This window comes from Arachis hypogaea, chromosome 11, assembly GCF_003086295.3.
Source record: "Arachis hypogaea cultivar Tifrunner chromosome 11, arahy.Tifrunner.gnm2.J5K5, whole genome shotgun sequence".
NCBI classification, from domain to species: domain Eukaryota; kingdom Viridiplantae; phylum Streptophyta; class Magnoliopsida; order Fabales; family Fabaceae; genus Arachis; species Arachis hypogaea.
This window is the reverse complement of record NC_092046.1, coordinates 3,299,315-3,322,697: the sequence shown is the minus strand read 5'-3', so window position 1 is coordinate 3,322,697 and position 23,383 is coordinate 3,299,315. Positions and strand designations below refer to the sequence as shown.

The 23,383-nt window shown below is 32.5% G+C and overlaps 2 protein-coding genes, 2 long non-coding RNA genes and 1 pseudogene across 7 annotated transcripts; 4 read left to right on the top strand and 1 right to left on the bottom strand.

Moving 5' to 3' along the window:
* Positions 1 to 366: 366 nt before the first annotated feature.
* Positions 367 to 2,269, top strand: LOC112719911 (uncharacterized). 3 transcript variants are annotated; one of them, XR_011868083.1, is made up of 4 exons: positions 367 to 770; positions 1,000 to 1,058; positions 1,503 to 1,585; positions 1,903 to 2,269. It is a non-coding gene; the product is annotated as an uncharacterized lncRNA (long non-coding RNA). The 3 variants fall into 3 exon arrangements; XR_011868084.1 differs by having other exon boundaries at positions 630 to 770; positions 892 to 1,058; XR_011868085.1 differs by having other exon boundaries at positions 643 to 770; positions 942 to 1,058.
* A 1,268-nt stretch (positions 2,270 to 3,537) lies between these two features.
* Positions 3,538 to 8,168, top strand: LOC112719910 (uncharacterized). Of its 2 annotated transcripts, none has more exons than XM_025770646.2 (7): positions 3,538 to 3,799; positions 5,135 to 5,678; positions 5,778 to 5,840; positions 5,967 to 6,008; positions 6,092 to 6,539; positions 6,673 to 7,598; positions 7,693 to 8,168. In XM_025770646.2, the coding sequence occupies exons 2-6, from the start codon at positions 5,417 to 5,419 to the stop codon at positions 6,833 to 6,835; spliced, it is 978 nt and encodes a 325-aa protein (XP_025626431.1). In that variant the 5' UTR covers positions 3,538 to 3,799; positions 5,135 to 5,416; the 3' UTR covers positions 6,836 to 7,598; positions 7,693 to 8,168. The 2 variants fall into 2 exon arrangements, with proteins under 2 accessions (XP_025626431.1, XP_025626432.1); XM_025770647.2 differs by having other exon boundaries at positions 3,549 to 3,799; positions 5,496 to 5,678.
* Positions 7,097 to 10,306, top strand: LOC112719909 (uncharacterized). The gene is made up of 5 exons (XM_072207827.1): positions 7,097 to 7,598; positions 7,693 to 8,530; positions 8,684 to 8,910; positions 9,017 to 10,236; positions 10,283 to 10,306. Exons 1-5 carry the CDS (start codon positions 7,097 to 7,099, stop codon positions 10,304 to 10,306), a joined length of 2,811 nt encoding a protein of 936 aa, XP_072063928.1.
* A 737-nt stretch (positions 10,307 to 11,043) lies between these two features.
* LOC112723737 (uncharacterized) lies at positions 11,044 to 12,574 on the top strand. Its single transcript, XR_003163146.2, has 2 exons — positions 11,044 to 11,171; positions 12,350 to 12,574. It is a non-coding gene; the product is annotated as an uncharacterized lncRNA (long non-coding RNA).
* A 7,110-nt stretch (positions 12,575 to 19,684) lies between these two features.
* On the bottom strand, positions 19,685 to 20,755 carry LOC112723998 (peptidyl-prolyl cis-trans isomerase FKBP62-like; annotated as a pseudogene).
* Positions 20,756 to 23,383: the final 2,628 nt, after the last annotated feature.

Below are 23,383 nucleotides of genomic sequence, written 5' to 3'. Positions count from 1 at the left end.
TTTATAATTCAAATCAATGGTTAAAACAATTGGAATACCGATATTCTCATACACTTGAAACTCTTCTTATAGTATGACAACTAACCACTGCCTAACAATTCAACTACTTACAGAATTCTAGTCACGGTTGAGTCTAATTAGGTTTAATTACTCTGTTGGTTCCTATAGTTTCACGAAATTTTCAATTAGGTCCTTATACTTTTTTTCTTTTCAATTAGGTCCCTATATGTTATTTTTTTTCAATTAAATCCCTAATGTGACAAAAACGTCTAAAATAACAGAATATTCCCTTAAAAAAATGAATATTCTCTTTTTTTGGGATAGCAAGACACTCTTATATTTTTTAAATTCCAAAAAAACCTTCTCACTTCCACACTCACATATCTTTAGCCCTAACTTTTTCATCAAGCTCTCTCCGGATCTGCCGCACGGTGCCCTCTCGCCGCGCCTCCTCCTCTCGGCGTCCCTATCGTGCCTCGTCCCTTGTATTCTACTCATCCCTTGTATTTCGCCGCGTCTCTGTCCCTCTCTCCCTCGCCGCGTCTCACCTACGTGCCTCTGTGCCTCCGTTCTTCCATGCTTCCCTCGCCTCGCCGCGCCGTGCCTCCGTCCCTCCCTCACCACGCCGCCGCTCCGTCCCTCGCGCCTAGTTTCACTGTCTCGCGCCTGCTCTCGTGGCTTCCATTTCAGACAGAGCCTAGGACTAGCTGGATGCAGGGACTTGGGGGGTTGGCCTTGGTTATTGCGTTTCAGACAGAGCCCAGGACCAGGTATGATATTAGTTTTCACTTTTCAGCATCATGATTGTAAAGAAATTTGAGTCTGTCTTCAATTGCATATGTTTTACTTCATGATTACTTGAATACTTGTTTATTGTTTGTTTCTATTTAGGGTTTGATGATCAGTATTCAATAACATAATTCATAACATGATTGTACTAGTGATTTGTGTTCAATGCTTGATTCTCTTTCGGGATGACCTTATTGCTTGGCCCTCCAGGAAGTGGCAAAACAACACTATTGTTGGTTCTGACAGGGAAACTTGACCATTCTCTCAAGGTTTTGAATCTCTAGCCTTTTTTCTTGTCATTTTTTTTGACTAATTTTCTCTATATAATAATTGGTGTTTGAAAGTGGCATCTGCATGCCATGCCATATTGAATCTTTCAAGCATTGCTGCATTAATTTGTCATAGCATTTTTTTGTCTGCTAATATATAGTACCACAAAGGAATTAATTATGAATGAGGTGGAATGAAACTTAATAGTTGATAGTTTCTATTTAATATACTGTTCCTTACGTTGATTCATTGTTTAGATACAAGCTTATAAAAAAATTTTAGTCCCTCTAAAAGATTTTTCCTTTTTAACTATCCATTTATGCTCTTATTTTGTGTATTGGATCTGGCTTTCAAGTACTGATGATAGTTGGAGTTACTGATTTGGAATATTTGTATATGTTATTTTTCAACTTGGAGTTTAATTATCTTAATGTTCCATACAGAGAGATCCACAAGCGCATCTGTGTTGCTGGGAGTGATCCTTCACTTGTGGAATCTCTAACTGAGCCTACGTGGTCCCCGGATGGTATGTAAATTTGGCATCTTCTCTAATCTCTAAACAAGATATTTTCTTAATATCATCAAGTTATGATTTCATTAGACATTGACGCATGATTCTTATTGCTTTAGGTTATTTTAATATGCAGGTGAGCTTTTTTTCATCACAGATAGGAAAAATGGTTTTTGGAATATCCATAGATGGATAATTTTCATTATCTTATTATTGTGCCTTTCTCAACTTCCATATATAATTCTGCCTTTCTCAACTTCCATATATCAGGCAAGCTATCTTGTGCTTCTTATTGACAACAGGAAGTCATATATACTAGTTCTTATTTACAGAATTTGTTAAAGTTGGATGCTTTAAGTGGGAGGAATGGTGCTGGTTCTCAGCCAATGCCAAGAGCTAAACAGTAGACACTATCAAGAGTAGTTGTGACAAGAACGTCATCAGAGAAATATTCTAATTTCAGCTTGCCAACCTCACAATATTCTAAGGAGCAATCTAAATCATGTGAAATCTGCAAACGATTTAAGACTGTTTAAATCCAAGATTATGTGAGAAGCTTGAGGTAAAAAGAAATGGACTTTGAATGCCTCATTGTTTTACATTGTTTTATTTAATTCAGAGTAGAGATAGCAACATTTTGTATGCCTTATGTGTTAGAAAACGAGCGAAAGCATAATAAAAAGTATATTTTTAAGATTTTGTTTATGAGTTATATAATATTTTATTTATGGATTTTAATTTTTTATTATTGTGAAATTTTAATAAAAAAATTATTTGTTTAACATAATGAATCATTGAATAGGGATTATAGAAATATTTTTTATTAAATATTTATAGTTTAACCGAATTTTTAATTAAGTCCTTATAATTTTTTTCTTTTCAATTAGGTCCCTAAGGGTATAAAAGTAATTTCACAATTTACTAACATTTTTTTGACGTTTAACATTAATAGGGACTAAATTGAAAAAAAAATTAACGTATAGAGACCTGATTAAAAAGAAAAAAAATATAAGGACCTAATTGAAAATTTCGCGAAACTATAAGGACCAACAGAGTAATTAATCCGTCTAATTAATCACTATACTTTGGGTAGTTAAATTACACCCTTGATAATATATATACACACACGTGAGTTTAATTTTGACATAACAATACTGATTTTAATTTAATTATAATAAGGTGTGAGAAGTGCTAGCTCCATAAAAAAAAAATAGTTCACGGAGTGAAGTATATTTCACACTTTTAAATTATGTAAAGACTTTATTCTTGATAGATAACGTAAAATTTGTATGTAAATATATATTTTTTTTACGTTCAAAAATGATAGTCTGAAATGTGAATATTTACAGACAGGTGGCTCAATATTATTGGATCCAATAGATTCTATTCTAATTCTAATACTATATTAAAATTGAGATTGAGTATTCCTAAGTCAATTTCAAAAACTAACTCATTCAATAAAAAATATCTCATACTTATAAATTATTTACATGCAGATTTTATCTTATTAGATATAAAACTTGTAATAGTATATATCTCATTTTCTTTAAAATTAATTTATAAGAGAAAATATAACATATGGTCAATTAGAAAACTTTGACTATCTATATATTATACAGGTATAACTATTATAAATGTATAATTTATAAATTAGTTAAAAAGGAGATAATCACTCATGGGAATCCAAAAGTATATATTTTTCCCAAAACACCCCTAATTAAAAAAAAGTTATTTATTTTTTCTATTTTTTATAATTTCTAATTCCTAATATGTTATTGAATTACATAATAAAAATAAGAAAATGTGTGTGTAAGTTTAAACACATACTAAAACTAAGAAATCCATTATATATATCTAATTTTGAAGTCAAAAATTGTCACGTGGCATCTTCTCATTATCTCTAAATAAAAAATGTTTCCCGCTTTTTTTACTCTATTCGCGCTTCTTAAATCCAATCTCAATCCCCAATTGCATATTCAGATTAAGTGCTTAACAAAAAGTTTCTTCCAATTTTAACCCTCTTTCACCTTTGAAATTCCCATGCCCTGTTCCGCTTGAACCTTGGTCTTCAACAGCTTCCGCAACCTTCAGAGAACGCTGCCTCATGAGTCACTTCACTGGGTCTTCTTCTTCCATTTCCATCAACTGAGTCGCTCAATCATCTGCTTTCTAGCACTGTCGACGATTCAACTCACCACCTTACCACTGCATCAATTACTTCAGTTTCATGTGAGCAACTGTGTTATCCTTTCTATCCTTTCTACTCTTACCTTGATCCTAATATGATTAGAGATTGGGTTTGTTCATAACTCTATGCTTATATTCAAGCAAGAGATTGGTCAATCCCTTTACTTTCTTTCACTGTATAGTACATGTTTGATGATTTTGAACTTAATAATCGGTGAATTACTTTACTTCTTTTTTTTTGCACATTACATGTTTGTTGAATTGCTATGCCTAAACTTAGTTGCTGATTTTTTTGAAGCATTGCTTCCTTGCACATTACATGTTTGATGAATTGCTTTGTATTATAAATATTAGGTAGCCGAACTTAATAATCAGTGAATTGCATCACTTCCTTTCTCTTGCACAATACATGTTTGATGAATTGCTAGGCCTAAACTTAGTTGCTGGTTTTTTTATAGCATTACTTCCTTGCACATTACATGTTTGATTAATTGCTTTATATTATAAACATTAGGTAGCAGAACTTAATAATCAGTGAATTGCATCACTTCCTTTCTCTTGCACAATATATGTTTGATGAATTGCTAGGCCTAAACTTAGTTGCTGATTTTTTAATAGCATTGCTTTCTTGCACATTACATGTTTGATTAATTTCTAGGCCTAAACTTAGTTGCTGATTTTTTATAGCATTCCTTTCTATTCCTTACTCTTCCTCTGTCTTTATTTTTCTTCTTCTTTCAAAAACAAAGAACACTTAACAAGAAGAAAGTCTTTCCACCAGGTCCTAGAAGCCTTCCAATAATTGAAAATCTTCACCAATTAGATACTTCTTCCCTTTATCTTCAGCTATTCCAATTCTTAAAGAAATATGGCCCTATATTCTCCATTCAATTAGGTCTAAGGCCAGCAATTGTTATTTCATCCTGGCCAAAGAAGCATTGAAAAATCATGATCGTGAATTTGAAGGAAGACCAAACATGATTGCTCAACAAAAACTTTCCTATAATGGATTGGAGATGTTCTTTTAATTTTATATTCTTATAAGCACACTATAATATTTTAATTCAGATTGAACTTTGTGTGGACCTAATCAGTGTGGTGTATTGCATTACATGATATAAATTGAAACTTTAATTATCACATGAACCTCATTTCAATCTATTATACATGCTATCATTCTTATTTCAATCACATATGGCATTTAACTTGAATTTATACATAAGTTGTTTATACATATCTAAGTAATACTTATTCATTAGTTTGTATAAATTTTATTAGACATCTTTAATTTAAATTGCTTTCTATTTTAAATTATTATATTATGATTTAGTATTTGATATTAGAGCTTATTAGTTTATTCTGTTGTAATTTTTGCAGTTATTATTAGAAAGAAAAGAATGAATTCTACTAAAGATGAGTGCAAAAAGGTTAGATTAAGAAGAAAATCAATATTACTGCTGAAAAGAGGGCGACAAAAAAAACTGGTGACTCTCAAACTAATGAAAGGAATATGAAAAATTTAGGAAAAAGAAAAGTGCTAGCTGAAATCACTAATAGAGAGTCAAAAAAGAAAAAGATTTTCATTGGTATTGGAGAAAATTAAAAAAAAGCTGCAAGGATAGAGAGTTTGTTGCAAGTACTTCATACCTACCAGCACATATGTTGACTGATGAACTTGAAAGACTAGAGTCTTTTACACAAATATTTTTTAATCCAAATGCATTTCAATATGGAGTAGCTGCTGGTCAAGATTATTCAAATACAAAGAAATCTATGACACATCCAAGTTGTCATTTATCTTCTGGACGACATGTGATCAGTGGGATGAAGTTATTTTCTCAAGATTCTGAATTTGATATTTTAGAAGATGGATTAGTTTCTGTTAGAGTTGATTATGATTTCAACTATGATGATATTTCTGGTGAGTTTGCTATGAGAAATTAATTTTTTTATGCTATTAGTACTGTTACCTATTCTGAGTTAGTTTAGTGTTTAACTTTTCTATTTTATATGCAAGCAGCTTCTCAAAAATTTTACTCTCTGAGCATTGGTTTATATGAAAGTAACACTGATTTTCAAGAAGGTACTATTATGCTATGTTTTTATTATATTGTTTCACATATATTTATTTTGTCAATTACTTTTACATTTATTTCATTTTGAAGTTAAATTTATTTAGTTGAGAAATATTATATTTGATATGATACAGGTAATGGTCACCAAGAAAATAACTTTCAGTTCACATATGGAGGTAAAAGGTTACTTTTTACCTATAAATATTCTTTTTCTTTTGTATTGTATATTCTAAAGAAAAAATTTTGTCATATAATGCAGATTATTTTGATTTTGGTGATCCAATTTCAATTTGTCAAGAGTGTGGTGCTTTAATGTGGTATGATGAAAGAAATCGAAAAAATAGAAATTATATCATTCCAGAGTTTAGTCTATGCTGCAGTTTAGGAAAAGTGCAATTGCCTTTTCTAACAGAGCCTCCTGAAGTTCTAAAAGAGTTACTTTATGACTATGGTTCAAAGCATTACAAGAATTTTCAAAATAATATCAGAGCATATAATCAAATGTTTGCATTTACTTCTTCTGCTGGAAAGGTGGACTCATCTATAAACAAAGGCCATAGACGTGCTCCAACGGTCTACAAGATTAGTGGAGAAAATATTCATTATATTGGTAGTTTAATGCCTATGCCCGGTGAAAAACCTAAGTTTGCTCAGTTGTATATCTATGACACAGAAAACGAAGTAAACAATAGAATAGCACCATTTAGGTAATTTGCTTTATCTAAACTCGATTACTAATATGTTTTTTTTTCATTTATATTTTCTGTCTATTTTCTATATCATTTTGTTTAGCTATAGAAGTTCTTTTTTTTTTTACTTCTTTTTTTATTGATGTTGTAGGTCAAATGATTCTGAATATGCTATTGACTCTGAGATTGTTGGCAAGTTACAAAAGATGTTAGATGAGAATAATGCTTTGGCAAAATCATTTAGAATGGCGAAAGAAAGATTTGCAGGTTCTAATACAGAACATGTAAGGTTGAAGCTTTTAAGTTCAAGGTAAAAAGATAGAAGAATTTATAATTTGCCTGATGTTTCTGAAGTGGCAGCTTTAGTTGTTGGTGATATTGATTCTCTTTCATCAACCAGAGATATAATCTTAGAAAGGCAAGATGGTCGCTTAAAGCGTATGAATGAGATTCATGTTGCTTATCTTGGTTTACAATATCCACTTCTTTTTTCATATGGAGAAGATGGCTACAGAATTGATATTCAACATAAAATCATCGGGAGTTTGAAACCTAACAAGAGGAGCAAATTGACCATGCGACAATTTTTTGCATTTAGGCTTCAAACCAGGAAAACAGAAGCTCCAACAATACTGGTTTCTAAAAAACTTTTTCAGCAATTTGTAGTGGATGCTTACACTATGATTGAGTCAGAACGTTTGTTATATTTTAGGATTCATCAAAAGGAACTTAGAGCTGATGATTACAAGAGTTTGAAAAATGCTAAATCTACAGGTCAAACAAGTGGCTCAAGTGTAGGAAAAAGAATAGTTTTGCCATCAAGTTTTATAGGAGGTAGGCGTTATATGGATGGCTTATACCATAATTGTGTTGCAATTTGTGGCCATGTTGGTTATCCAGATTTGTTCATCACTTTCACATGTAATTCAGAATGGCCAGAGATCAAGCGACTCTTAGACCCTTTACATCTCAAACCAGTAGATCGTCCTGACATTGTTTGTCGAATGTTCAAAATGAAGCTTGATATGCTAATTAAAGATTTGAAAAAGGAAAGATTCTTTGGTAAAGTTGTTGCTGGTAAGGTGTACATTAAAAAAAAGTATATACTATTTTAAGAACATCAAGTATATCTATAGTTGCTAATATGTACTATATTATGATTTATGTGCAGATGTTCATACAATTGAATTTCAGAAACGAGGTCTACCACATGCTCATATTTTGATATTCTTGGATTCTTTAAGCAAATTTCCAGATCCAAAAGATATAGATAAAGTAATTTGTGCTGAGATTCCTAATCAATTTGAGCATCCAGAGTTGTACAAGGCTGTAAAAAAATTTATGCTTCATGGTCCATGCGGTTCTGTAAATATATTTTCACCATGCATGAAAGAAGGTCGTTGTTCAAAGTTCTATCCCAAGTCTTTTGCTGATTTAACAACTATTGATGCTGAAGGGTATCCAATATATAGAAGAAGAAAGACTGGTTGTTATGCTGAAAAAGGAAATGTGGCTCTAGATAATCGCTATGTTGTTCCTTATAATCCTTCTTTGCTAATGAAATATCAAGCACACATGAATGTTGAGTGGTGTAATCAGAGCAGAGCAATTAAGTATCTCTTCAAATATATAAACAAGGGTTATGATCGCGTCACTGCTATTTTAGATAATGCTGATGATAGTAAATGCTCAAATAAAGTTATTGATGAAATAAAAAACTATCTTGATTGTAGATATATATCCCCATGTGAAGCTGTTTGGAGAATATTTGCATACCCTATTCATTCTAGAGAACCTGCTGTACAGAGATTGAGCTTTCATTTGCCTGGTCGGAATCCAATTCTATATGAAGATGGTGAAGATATTGATGATATTCTGTCAAAACCCGGGATTGATCAATCAATGTTTACTGCATGGATGGAGGCTAATAACAATTACTCGGAGGCTAAAGAGTTGACATATTCTGAGTTTCCAAGATTCTTTGTTTATAATAAAAAAGAAAAAATCTGGTCAAGAAGAAAGTGTAGCTATACTATTGGAAGGCTTTATTATGTACCTCCAACATGTGGAGAGTTATTTTATTTACGAATGATGTTGAATTTTGTTTGAGGTCCTACCAACTATGACCAAATCAAAAGTGCAAATTGTGTTATTCACAATAGCTTTAGAGATGCTTGCTTTGCTTTGGGATTACTTAATGATGATAGAGAATATATTGAAGCTATCAAAGAAGCTTCATGTTGGGGTTTAGGTGATTATCTAAGGAAGCTTTTCACTGTAATGTTGATGTCAAATAGTGTGAGCAGACCAGAACATGTTTGGAAAGAAACTTGGAGGCTTCTATCTGATGATATTTTGTATAATGAAAGAAAATTGTCTAAAAATTCAGGTTCTCCTTTGATTCTAATAAAAATTTATTTTTTAATGATTCATATTGTGTTTCTTACTATAACTATTTTATTTGTTCTTATATTGTTTTTTCTTTTTATTTGCAGATTTATCTTTGACTGATGAAGAGCTGAAAACAAGATGCTTATATGAAATTGAGATGATATTGCAAGATAATAGGAAGAGCTTAAAAGAATATCCTCATATGCCTTTTCTAGAATATTTTGTGAGGCTGAAATTTCAAAATGGTTTAATTTATAAGGAGCTAAACTATGACAAGAACAATTTGAAAAATGAATTTCAAACATTATTCTCATCCTTAACACAAGAACAACAAGGTGTTTTTGAGAAAATTGTGGAAGCAATTTCTAAAGAAGATGGTGGAGTATTCTTTGTATATGGCCATGGAGGAACAGGTAAGACTTATCTCTGGACAGTTTTGACTTCTTTTTTAAGGTCACAAGGAATGATTGTTCTTACTGTTGCATTGAGTGGAATTGCTGCTTTGCTACTACCTGGAGGTAGAACAGCTCATTCTAGGTTTGCTATACCATTAACGGTGCATGAGGATTCTGTATGTAATATTAAACAAAATAGTGAACTAGCTGAGTTGTTAAAGCAAACAAAGCTTATCATATGGGATGAAGCATCTATGGTTCACAGATATAGTGTTGAGGCAGTTGATAAAAGTTTAAGAGACATTATGTCATCTACAAATAATAATAATGCTAATTTGCCTTTTGGTGGGAAGGTAGTGGTATTTGGTGGAGAATTTAGACAAATTCTTTCTGTCATTCCTGGAGGTGGCAGGACAGAAATTGTTAATGCAAGCATATGTTCCTCTTACATATGGGACTATTGTAGTGTTTTGAGACTTACAAAAAATATGAGATTAGAGGAATCTTCACATGCTGATAATGATGAATTGGCTTTGTTTTCACAATGGATCTTAAATGTTGGAGATGGCAATATAGGTGGGCCTAATGATGGCATCTCTGAGATTATGATTCCTACTGAGTTGCTCATATCAAATTTTGAAGATCCTCTTAGTTCTATTGTGGATTGTATATATCCAAATCTTCTTGAAAATCACTTGGATTCTAATTGGTTGCAATCACGAGCAATTCTTTGTTCTACGCTTGATGTCGTTGAGAAGGTAAATCAATATATTATCATGAAAATTTCAGGAGATGAAAAAATTTACTTGAGTTCAGATAGTGTTGACAAATCTTATGGAAGCGGACAGTATGCTACTGAAACACTTACTCCAGAGTTTTTAAATAGCCTCCAATGTTCAGGATTACCTCATCATGCTTTGAAGTTGAAGGTTGGAATTCCTATAATGCTTTTAAGAAATCTAGACCAATGTGCAGGTTTATGTAATGGCACCAGGCTAATTATAACAAGGTTATCTAATCATGTTATAGAAGCAGAAGTATTAGTTGGAAGCTATCTTGGCAAAAAGGTCTTAATCCCACGCATGTGCATGTCTCCTTCTCAATCACCGTGGCCTTTCAAATTGGATAGGAGACAATTTTCTATTGTTGTCTCATATGCCATGACCATCAATAAAAGTCAAGGACAATCTCTTAGCAATGTTGGAGTGTATCTTTCTAAACCCGTGTTTAGTCATGGACAACTTTATGTTGCTATATCTCGTGTTCGAAGTAAGAAGGGGTTAAAAATTCTTATTCACAATAAAGAAGGGCATGTTTTAAATAGCACAACAAATATTGTATTCAAAAAAATTTTCTCAAATTTAAAATAGCATGTTATTTTTTATTATTACTATTTTTATTTTTTTATTATTTTTATTCTACATTACAATTAAATATTTTAGATATTTTTATTATATTTTATCATAGTTAATTTTAGTCTAAATATACCCGTAATTTTTCAGGGGTAAAAATACTAGTGTCCACTATTAGTAACTACATAATGAGCCAGAATATAATAAGCAGCCACAAGAGATGGCTAATATTCTCAATAACGCGGTTCCCTTTTGGCTAAGATTCAACGTTACTTTGGAACTCAACATGTTCAACCATCTTCCTTTGCTGACTAAGACTTTCTCACGATACATGCAATAGTATATATATTACAAGCTAGCTATATATCACATCATTCATTCAACAAAATTTATATCGCCATTACTAACTCCCTTATGTACTCTGAGACATACACATACATGAAGCTTTTGTGGTATCTTTTGCGCTTCTTCTGTCTCTTTCTGATTCTTTTCCATCCTACCATTGCTGCTAGGTAAATAATAATTACACTACTCTTTAATTACGATACCTACATATATAATAGGTTTAATTATTCTGTTTGATCTTTATAATTTCACAAAATTTTTAATTAGGTCTTTGTATTTTTTTTTTTTTTTAATTGAGTCTTTGCACCAAAATTTTTTTTTAATTGGATCCCTACACTTTTTTTTTTTCATTTGAGTTCCTGCACCAATTTTTTTTAGTTAGATCCTTATAAAATTAAGTCAATTACTGTCAAGAGAAACTTAATTGAAAAAAAAATTTAGTGCAAAGACCCAATTAAAAGAAAAAAAATTATAAGTACCTAATTGAAAATTTCGGAAAACTGTAAAAATCAATAGAGTAATTAAACCTATATAATATATACGATGAATTTTAGTATGGCTATGTTTATAGTGATTATAGAAGTTATGAAGCGTTAAAATTAAAGTATTTTTTTATATATTTTAATAATACTTTTTTTAACCATATTTTTTAAAAAACGTTGCTAAATAATTTAAAAAAAAACATTTAACTTTAATTTTAACAATATTTTTTAAAACATCATAGTTACGGTAACATAGGCATATTAAAATGAACATATATATTGTTATCATCATGTATATGAAAGAGTATCAGTAATCTTAGAATATAACTGAATCTTTTATACCCAAGTAATTTTGTTATATCTTAACAATACTTCTCACATAAAAAAGCCAACAATCTATATGAGTTCATCTTATTACCTTGTGTAATTTAGGCAAAAAAAAAACTTAATCCTCTGAAAATTGAACTTCTATTTAGAAAAAATTAAAGATAACAAAAATCGAATTAAACTCTTCTAATTATAAAAATTTTAATACTTCATCTGAAAACCATCCCTTAGGCAAATTAATGTTATCACTCTGTTGTTGTGGTTGTTGTTGTTCCCTGAAGCTAATGATATTGTCCTCTCTATTATTACTATAAATAAAGGAGAGTGATTCCCTTTAGAGCATAGTAGTCAAACTAATCCTTCTTTTTTTTTATCTTAGTATATTTTGTTTATTGCGTTAGAGTATGTCTCTACGTACTATTCTATTACTATGTTAAAACTCTTGTTAAATGATTTTATATGTAACATACATTTTCTTACATTTTATGTCTAAGTTTCTTTGTATCTAATGGTGAATATTATAATGTTTGTAACAGGAGTAATCTTAATTTTGGTCGTGTGCAAGATCACGCAATAAAGGCTCCTCCAGCCCCAAAGATTGGCTCTAATTCACGCCCATGAAATAATAATAATGTCAAACAACTTATACATACACTGTTGTGCTACTATTTTATTATACGGCCTTAATTTTTTTTATTATTGTATTTTAATTTTCGTAATAGGACTCAATCCATTTTTGCTAACCAACCTATTTTTTTTTTTATCTTTCTTTATCTTTATTTGAGTAAACTATCAAAACTGATCACGCGCTAATAAAATTAACCATACAAAAAGAAAAACTAACTTGTGTCCATCAATGAAGTTTTTTGTGTGCCAAATCTAACTATTCTCTAACTGGAGTTGAATTTCGTTGGTCAAATATCCTAAAATTTCTTTTTTTTTTTTTGTTCATAAAGTATCCTAAAACTTAAATTAAATAAAAAATGAGGGTTGTTTTTGGTATATTAAAATTATTGTTTTGGTAAGTAAAAATTTTACCGGTTGGGTTTTTTTTTTTTTGGCCATACCAAACACACTCACACACACTAACAAGGCCACCACTGCTAGAATTCGAACCTGAGAGTTATTAATTCGTTGGGCTTATGTATGTCTTGGCGGTGTTGTTTATTGGGCTCATTTATGCTTGAATGAATCTCTTTATGAGACTGGACCTTTTGCCGTCTTGGCTTTTGACGGGTTGATGAACTACTCCATTTTGTTTTTAAGACTTTTTCATTTTTTTATGATATGAGGGGCCATATATAGGCCCAACAAAAAGGTAAAAAAACACAAGAAAACAAAAGAACGAGACAAACTACTGCTTGGGACAGCAAATGATTGAGAGAGTGGATTCTCTCCTTTTTTTTTTTTTTTTTTAATTGAAAGAATAAAATGTGATCTCTAATTTTTTAATATTTTTTTATATTTTTTTAGTTTCACCAATAAAATGTATGGAAAGATCTCACTTTATTTCCTCAAGTAAAAAAAAAAATTGAAAGAATTCAATCCCAAAATTAAAATGATACTCATCTTTCTTGAAAACTTTTCTATTTTGTTAATTTCCAGCCTCGTCAAAATCCACGAGTTAATTTCTCATCTTAGTCCATCATTTTTTTGGAAATTAAATGAGCTCATAACTAAGGTAGAGAAAATCGAGATTTTACATGAAATTGAAAAAGTAAATTATATACATAAAATGTAAAATTTTAACAATATTTAAATTGTAAAATTGTTAGACCTAGTACAAATTTCATAAAATTGATTGACTCATTTAAAATCGTAATATCAGAAGATTTTAAGAGTTAAATCAAAATTCTAGCTACTATACTCATAACCAAGGTAGAAAAACCGCAATTCAATTCGCTGAATCGCACGATTTTGTGACTTTATCTCTTCCTCTCTTCTCGATTCTAGTCATCGTTCTGGAAGGTAGCCGTTCATGCAGAATCGCCGAGCAAAGACGCAAACTTACTAGAATCGTAGTTTTCTTGTCGTGTAGCATCTAAGGAAGCAAACTGAGGAGAAGCATGGTTTCTTAGCTCAATTAGTGGTGAAGAAGGATGAAATCCTAAGTGCCATTTCTTCCCCTTTTGGATTCTTGGAATTTTAATCATGGGAGTCTTTTTTTTATTTTGGCTCAATCTCTCAATAATTAAGTCTCTACATTCTCTTTTGTTCTCACCAAAGTTTGCTGCTTGTCACCGTCAATGTTATTCCAGTAAATACCTTTTTTGTCTCTCTAGTCCCCACTAATATAAGCCTAGGCGAATCACCGCTTTGCTAATTCTGTCGTTGTGTTGTTTTTCTCTATTATGTTTTGTTTTTATTTATGATGTTCTCAGTTATTCATGCGGTCATGCCTCAAGCCACATGATTGTTCTTCTTCGTTACTACTCTAATGTTCTAAAAATATATTATACTAAATTCTCTTTTGTTGATATATTGAAATTATGTTCTTGTAATCATATCCATATCGACAGATGATTTAATAATGCATTTGATATTATACACGATGTACATGGCATACATATTCAAACTTTATTTTCGATGATTAACTCTGTTTCTACATACAATGCTTTGTGATAAATTAGCCATATTCATATCCTGATAAAACATATTATGATATGTTCATATATATATTATATTGAATTAACCTTAAATTAATTTTATGAAATATATATATACGAGTAGGGGCGGAGCTAGATTAACTTTTAGGGAGGAGTCAAAAAAAACATTATAATTAACAAATAATAAAATAAAAATTTTAAGAGGGGCTAAACTAAAATTTATGTATAACTTGTAAGAAAAACTTGATAGTTGGGGGAGGCCATTGCCCTCCTTGACTTGTGCGTGGCTCCGCCTCTGTATACGAATTATATTTACTTTTCGTCTTACGATTTTACAAATTACAATTCAATGCTAGTCCATCGAATCGAAGTAAAAACTACGAATTTACTACCTTACTCATAACTCAACAAGCTTAGTCTATTTTGACACTTTTATCCATAATAAAAAAAATATATTATGCAATCACTTTGTCTAAAATATCACATTAAATGCTATCAATCTTTCTTTCTTTCTTTTTTTTCTACCTCTCCTCCTTTTATTTCCTTTCCGAGTCCCACTAGGGGGACAATGGACTATTTGTACAATGTGTACAATGAACTCTCAACCTTTCGGATCTAAAACTTTAATACCATGTTATGATACCACTCATCCCAAAAGCTTCACTTGATGGAAAAAGATAACACTAATGGTTATATCTTTAATACTCTCTAAATCTCTATTGTACACATTGTATATAGAAAAAGTCTAGGGGGCCAGCAACTTTGTTAAATTCTGGCCAGCATGTAACCAGCAAAGAAAAGTGAGTCATTGGATGAAATTTCACACCAATCTCACACCATTAAAATCATCATTGATGACTATTTGATGGCTACAAATCACAAAAGTTGCTGGTCCCCTAATATTTCTCTTATATAAATATTCCATTGACTTCTCATATTTTTCCTTTCCTTTAATGCAAATTTTTTTCTTGACGTACTAAAATTTAAGAAAGTTGTCAACCACCAACCATGATCTTAATTAGTAGGGTAAGTAGTAGGTAGTTCTAGTTTTGCATCATAATTTCCCACTTCAATTCTCCATATTTGTCAAAAAGAGAAACACAAATTGGTGATAAATATAATTTTGATGGTATATGTGAATATATGCTATGTATTACCAAAGAAAATTTCATGCTATTACCATCTAATTTTTATTAGATATTACCAGCTTATGATGTGGCCATATTCTTCTTTGGTTTAATCATAGTTCCTCTAACAAATCAGATTTAAATATGAACCTTTTTTACCCTTTTATATGCATAGAGTTTACTTTTTACAACTGCATGTTATTAAACGAAAAAGTATAAAAAATTAATTTTTAATTAGTTAACTTTAGAGTTTAAATTTATAATTTAGAATTTAAAATTAAGATTTTATAACTTAAGATCTAAAGTTTAAGATAAACAAAATAATTAAAAAAAAACTGATATTAATTAAAAAAAATAATTATCTAATATTACTCTTATTAAATTGCAATCGTCATTTGAATAGAAAGACACTCGGAAAGTCAAAGTTGAAAGTTGAAAAAAACGCTTGGAATGTTCCCAAGTTTGGCAGATTTGCAGAACTTGGCTTCTAAGTCTAGCAAATAATTATGTTGACTAACTTGATTCTATTTATCATTGCACGTTCACATGCATGTACTTTTATATATAATATAGGAAAATTTTCAAGTGTATCGTCATACCGGTGTATTAGTGATTTTTAACCGTTGATCTTAATTATAAAAAATATATATAATATATATAATTAAGATCAACGGTTAAAAATTATTGATACACCAGTATGACGGTATACTTGAAAATCTTCCTATAATATATATCAAAATTTATGAAAGGTTAAATTATATAATTGGTCCTACATTTTCAGTAAAATTGCAAATTGATTCTTACATTTTAAAAATTTGTAATTGAATTTCTAAAGAGAATTAAAATTTATAATTTAGTCCCCGTCGGACAAAAAATGTTGATTTAATAAAATATTTTGAAAATATGCTGAGAATATTCTGTTAAATCAAGCATTTTTTGAACGACGAGAGACTAAATTACAAATTTTAATTATCTTTAAGGATTCAATTACAAACTTTTAAAATATAAAAACCAATTTACAATTTCATTAAAAGTATAGGGACTAACCGTATAATTTAACCTTTATGAAATGCTTGGCGTGATTGTATACTATGCTCAAATAAAATAATGATCGAGCACGATGCACCAATATGTGATAATAGCCAATCGTAAAACTGATCAAACTCTTGCTATATATACTTATTATATGTACGTTTAAAGGGATCGTTGAAGAGTATTGGAGTTTTTCCACTAAAGTCATTAAAATCGATAGATCCATTGATATAGTATGGTCAAAACTCTTGGCAGGTATATTTTTTGTGCTTGCTAGAGGAACCATTGGAAGATGTGTTGGAATTTATCCTAAAAAGACACTTTGTATAGCAGTATAAATTAAAATTGGCTGAATTTAAATATGAATTAAATCGATTAGAACCCTAACTGAAAAAAAAAAAAGGAAACTAACACTTAAACCAGTGAACTTAAATAACTCCATTTAATCATTATTAATTTTAAATTTTTAGAAAAAATTAAAATTTGAATAATTAACATTAAACAGATTTTGAATAATAAGGATTAGTCAGGCAAAATAACTGCTCTATAATTACAGTCCATAATCGTGTCAGCACCCCCTCTAATTATGTCAATGTTTAAATTAATTATTATTTAAAGAAATTAAAAAATTAAATTTGATAAGTTAAAAGAATACAAATATTTAAAATATGAAATTTGACACTAATTTAAAAAAAATTATTCTAAAATTGGGCCAACGGATCAAACCAATTGAACCGGATCCAAAACCCACCGTATAAATGAGAGAACTCAGCTTTCTTCCCCAAAATTCTAAGGAAATCACGCCGAAGGAGTGAAGGGAGGGAAAAGGGAAGAAGAACCCTAACCCCGTTCCAATCTTCCTTCTTTCATAATTTTTAATTCGGAGTTCTGATCGCCGCACCGTTTGCGGCCATGCATTCGTCTCGAAGTCCTTTTCAATTATATCCAAATAAAGTAGTGATTATCTCTAAATTTCGTGCCTAGTTCTCCAACCCCTTCATTTGTTTGAATTTGGTTTGAGTATTGAGTGATTTTGATAATTTTAGTGGTTTATGTGCAATTTAGTCTTGGATAATTGTTAGGTTTTACCCTAATCTTCAATGGGTAAGGTAAGAAAACTCTAAACCCTTGTGGTTTATCCAATTTTGTGAACCCTATGTTAATTATAGTGAAATTGTATGTTATTAGATTGAATTGTGTGAATTGGAACCAAATTGATGAAGTTGGAGGCGCACAAATCTCTCAGCATTGTCGTTACTGAAGTTCCCCGGCTCCCGTCGCGTAGACCGCCGCATTGCCGCCTCCGCAGTGTGCCGCACGCGTTGCCGCTAGAGGGAATTCTCGCGGCCGGTCACATCTCCGTTGCAGGGAGAAGTCACTCAAGTGAAGCAATCGCGCCTCACCCCACTCCCCTCGAGCTGCTGTCGCCTAGTTGGAGTCGTCAGCAGACCACCGTCACACAAGTGTTGTGCTACTGTTGCAAAAAGAAACATCACTAATACAAAAAAATATCCAATAACTACGAAAAGAAACCTCCTAAACCTTATACCAGTTGAGAACAAAGAAACATCCATCAAATAAAAAGAACATCCGCAACCTTATAATAAAAAAACATTAATTTATAGTACAAAAACATCCATTTAAAGAGCAAAGAAACATTTATCAATTAAAAAGGAGCATCAGAAAACCTGTATTAAGAAACATCCATGGGAGAGTTTAAACAAAAGAAAAGGAAAAAAAACCTAAGGGACCGATGAGTGGCCTTACCTGGGGGGTGGAGGGGGGAATTCGTTGCAATTGCCGACGAAGGGACTACTGACAATCCTTGGCGCGCGTGTTGCAGTGGTCTTCGGTAACGAAGGACGCGGGCAGTGGCTTTGTGGAGAGCACGTTCGCACCAGGTTGATGTCGCAGCATTGGGTCGTGTACGAGCAGCAATGGCTCGAGGGAACGGGATGCACAGGGCAGCAACGGCGCAACAAGTCTAGTTCGGCGAGGCTGCGACAACGCGCGAGATGGGTTCTGCGGAGGCAGCAACGGCGCATGAAGGGTGCCTTCCTGGGGGCTAGGTTTACAACGCTGTCGAGCTAGCGAGTGTATTCTTGGTGCGGCGGCAGTGTTACCGGAACTGATTAGGAGACAGCGGCGCGATTGGTTTACTCCGGCAGCAGCTTGGTTTGGAGTGGGAGGAGAGTGGTGGGTTGAATTGCATTATTTTACTACTTCTAAAGATGAAAAGATAAACTAGGGTTAGTGGGGGTAAAAGTGGTGGGATATTTTTCGATGTGTTAGTGGACTTTGTTGTTGGGCCATACATTAAAATTAACAGAATTAACTGATATCTTAGTTGATAACGTAACAAGATTGTTACTGAAAATAGTTCCAATCGTAACTTATTGAGTAACAAAATAATAAAATGTAATCGTAATTCTAACACTACAACAGAGAAGCTGCTTAACGGCGGTTTTTTCCTCTATTAGCGGCGGTTTTAAACCGCCGCAAAATCAAAGGCCGGCGGTTCAGTGGACCGCCATGGATATGGGCGCCGGGATTGGGTTTGGCGGTGGTTTTCAGCAACCGTCGCTGAATCAAATTTTTGCGGCATTTTTAAACCACCGCGATATACATGTATTAGAATTTAGTCCATTTTCACCGACAGTTACGAACCGCCGCAATGTTATTATGTTTTTTAATTTATGAATGTTTGCGATAACCGCTGATAATTTCAATACAAATTAAAAAAAATTCCTTTTAAAAAACGCTGATTTTTTTTGTTTAATTTTAAAGATAATTTTTTTTGCCTTTTCTGAATTTTTTTAATGCTATAAATCTAAATATTTTTCATCTATTGAATATAACTTGTGGCAAAAACAACAAAATTAACTGATACATCCTTTGCACTAAACTCAAAAAGTATACAAACCAAAATATAGAGCAACAGCTGTGGGCACATATAGTACGCATTGAAAAGGTGTGTACAACAGGTCAATCAAGCTCTTAAATAACTATCAAGTTACATTAAAAGGAAACTAGCATATTATAAACCCTCTTAGATAAATATTAGGGACTGGCTGAATGATAAAGCAATCATCAACATTCGCAATGATTAATAGTCACCTTTCACAACAGCCCCCTCATTTAGCCGCTCATATCCTTGCCCTTCACTGAGTATCTTCTTCACCACTTTCTTGTCATCAGTTACCTCAGACACAGTCTTCCAAGAGACTAACTCGAGAGTAATCTGCGCTGTTGCATTTTGTGGAACTGCTCCTTCATCACCATCTGTTGGCTTCCCTTTCTCACCAAATCCATCTACAAATCCAAGAAATCAATAAAATTATCAATTAAGTAACAAAGTGGAGAACATAAAAAATATTATTGAATTCTTCTAAAGATGGTGACATCGCCAAATTGTTCTATAGACAACTTACATTGTGGCTTCACTGTCAAAATAACTCTCTCCCTTCTTCATGGTTTTAACAGCCTTTGACAATGCAGGGCAATAGTGACCTACCATTGATTAAAAGATAGTCTTAGATATACTACAAATGGAAACAATATATTACTGTCGACAGAAATTAAATGCAATTACACTCTCTGACACTGAACTCCACTCCATCAGACTTAGCCACAGCCTTTCCATCTTCCAGAAGAACCTCATACTTAACTATATTATCAACCAATACAGTATCAGTTACGGCTAAGCTAAATAATGCAGGCCTAAATCAAATGAAATAAACTAAATGATAAATATCAATATACCTAATACTTCATCAGGATCCTTGGGGTTTTCCCATCCTTCCCCCTCCTTAAGTATTTTCTTGAATATACCACCATCCTTACATATGTCCTTTACACTAGTCCAAGACAAAAGCTCGACATCAAACTGGAGTGTTGCATTCGGAGGAATAGTTGGAGGGGAGCCAGATGCACCATAGGCTAGCGCAGGAGGGATGGTGAAAAGAGCATTTTCCCCCTTTTTCATGGTTTTAATGCCTTCATCCCATCCTTTAATTACTTACCCTGCACAAAGATGACACCAGTTACAAACACTTTCAACGGATAACTGAGGTTACTGACATGCAATCTTCACACCAGTTCCACAAGAGTGATGACAGTGAACCCCTATTCGACACCATATCACTGAGAAACCTTTTATAACTACAAACATGTACATACTATAAACAACCTATCCTAGTCATAGTCCGTGTACTAAAAAGGTTCTATCTTATTTTCAACCAGTAATATGCACTAAAATACCAAAACAAATTTAATTTCACAAATTGACACACTAAAGTCATACAACACAATAACTAACATAATTGAAAGTTCAACAAATTATCATAGGTCAACAAGAAAGCAAATATCATCAATCTGTGTTGAAAATCAACTATAGGTGTAGCAAATACAATGTTACTTGCATTACAAAAATAAAAGCATTGTCATTAATTAAACCTGCATCAGAAATGGAAGAGCAGAGCAAACTAGGCAGTGTTTGTTGCTGGTTGAGTCACCCCAAACTTCACCAATAGTTTATTCAATGCCTAAGGGGATCAAACTTCATACTTGACATTTTCAGAAGGTGAGAATTATTAGCAATCTGCATGATTTTATATTATTTTGGCTTGTGCATATTAAAAGAGAAGAAGAACATGCCTGGCGTTGCGGCGGCAACATTTCACGGAGATATCGGTGTGTCTTGCAAGTCAAGATTTTGCTTCACCCCCTTTTGTCCTCTATTCATGGCAAGACCAAAACCAAAATAAAAGACTAAATTGAAACCAAATCAAGAAGAAAAGGTATAATGTGAACCAAAATTGAAATCTGAGACCAAATTGAAAGGGGGGTTTTTCAGATCCCAACAATCTGAACCAAGAGTATGCAGCGATTCTGTCTCAGAACCACTTGCCGATAGCATTTCAAATAAATCCAAAGCTAGTGCAATCAAACGACTGATTAAGTAAAAGGAAGAAACCACAGAGGAGCTCAAACAAAATATGTATCTTCAATAATTAATATAACGAAAATAGTTGGAACTAGACCTATGAAAAAATGCTCAGAACTAGAGGAAATATCAAAGCTGTTGGCAGCACATTAACAAATAAGGATAACATAGGAACAAAGAGAATGTGCAGCATGGCATATTCAATGCAAACAAACGTGCTCCAAATAACTTATAAAATTCTACTCATTGCAGATCAAAATAAAATCTATAGTTCTACATTTCTATATTAAAATAACCATGTCATCATCAAACTGAATTAAAAACTACAGTTTATGGTGTAATATCTAAAGCTGAGAACTTATATTTCAAGGGAAAGGCTAGGAGAAGGCATGCAATGACAGTAAAACTTGTTTACATGCCAAACATAAAAACAAGAGAAACACATGGGATGTGATAGATCAAGATAAACCAATGTCTGGTGAAATTTGAGCTACAATATGAACAATCTATGCATCTGTGTATTAGCAACTTATTTGTACAACTGTATAGCAAACTACAGGACAAGAACCTAAATACTATAATATGCATTTCAAGGATAGCAAACTACAGAGCAAGAACCTAAATACTAAATGTTAGGGGATATGACCACACTAACACATATTTGGAGATTTAATATTTGTCATCTGGCATAACAAAGCAATGAAAACACTCACAAAGTCACAATGTACTCAAATATCGTAACATTACAAGAAGGAAGCAAAGATCAAGTAAAAAGAACATAAAAGGAAGTGCATTACCTTAAGTGGATTAGTTTTCCCCTCCAGTTCCACCATAACAGGAGCATTCATACTGCCATTTAAGAATGATCATTTTATGTCATCACAAAGAAAAAAAATAATAAGCAAAACCTTAACCCTAAGGTTAATTCTTTTTCATCTTCTATTTTCAATTCTAACTGCAAAACTACCATCTCATTTTTTATCCCCAAATCTGCTTACTGATTACAAGATAAACGAAACAATCAACCATGAGATGGCATTCTTGTGATAAATATTGAACACAACAAATTCTTTCTAAAGCTACACAGACCCTAAACATCAGGGAGTTAGAATGAAACCTGATTTGGATAGCACGGGTACCCAGACACGCTCGTACTTGGTCATGTACTTAGAAGTCTTTCACGCAGGGGGAGGAGGGTGTAAGGGTTTCACGCACGATCGAGGAGATGGGAAAGTTCGACGCTGGTGAGAGAAGGACCGAGGGCAGCCGCGCGACTCCACAACCACACAAAGGCGCAGGGTGAATCGGAGATTAGGGATTTCAGACACCGTGGATAAGGGGGTATGGATTTCAGGCAATGTACAGGAGAGTCGAAAGCTTGACGCCAGAAAGAGGAGGATGGATTAGCGATGCACGGTGGAGTAGCAGTGCCAGGGTTTCATGCGCTCCCAATCTCACTTTGCGGGTTTCTGCAATATTGGGGGAAATGAATGGTTATAAGACAAAAAAAAAGGTAAAATAAAAATTAAATTACGATAAAGATCCAAATTAGCGGCATTTCTTGATGCAGTCGCCACCGATGATGCGGCACATGAAGGATTGGTACTTCTGCAGAGATGTTTTGTGGCGGTAAACTGAGCGGCCGACAAATTTTTGCCGCTATGTTCCGTGTCTTTTGTAGTGTAACTAAATAAAATAACTAAAATTTAAAATATTAACAAATTTCTATAAGATTCCATGCATACTTACCACAAGAATATTTTACCATACATTCTAAACGAATGATTGTTTATCTTTAGATACAAAAGATCACACCCATTAAAAAAGCATTATAATTAAACTAAAATGTTAACTCTCTAT

Bases quoted from the DNA above. Each gene is read 5' to 3' on its own strand.
- LOC112719909 (XM_072207827.1), top strand. From the start codon at position 7,097: ATGCGACAATTTTTTGCATTTAGGCTTCAAACCAGGAAAACAGAAGCT. The intron at 8,911-9,016 runs GTTCTCCTTTGA...TTTTATTTGCAG, and splicing joins AAAATTGTCTAAAAATTCAG to ATTTATCTTTGACTGATGAA. The intron at 10,237-10,282 runs GTTGGAATTCCT...ACCAATGTGCAG, and splicing joins ATCATGCTTTGAAGTTGAAG to GTTTATGTAATGGCACCAGG.
- LOC112719910 (XM_025770646.2), top strand. From the start codon at position 5,417: ATGTTGACTGATGAACTTGAAAGACTAGAGTCTTTTACACAAATATTT. The intron at 5,841-5,966 runs GTACTATTATGC...GATATGATACAG, and splicing joins TAACACTGATTTTCAAGAAG to GTAATGGTCACCAAGAAAAT. The intron at 6,540-6,672 runs GTAATTTGCTTT...TTGATGTTGTAG, and splicing joins AATAGAATAGCACCATTTAG to GTCAAATGATTCTGAATATG.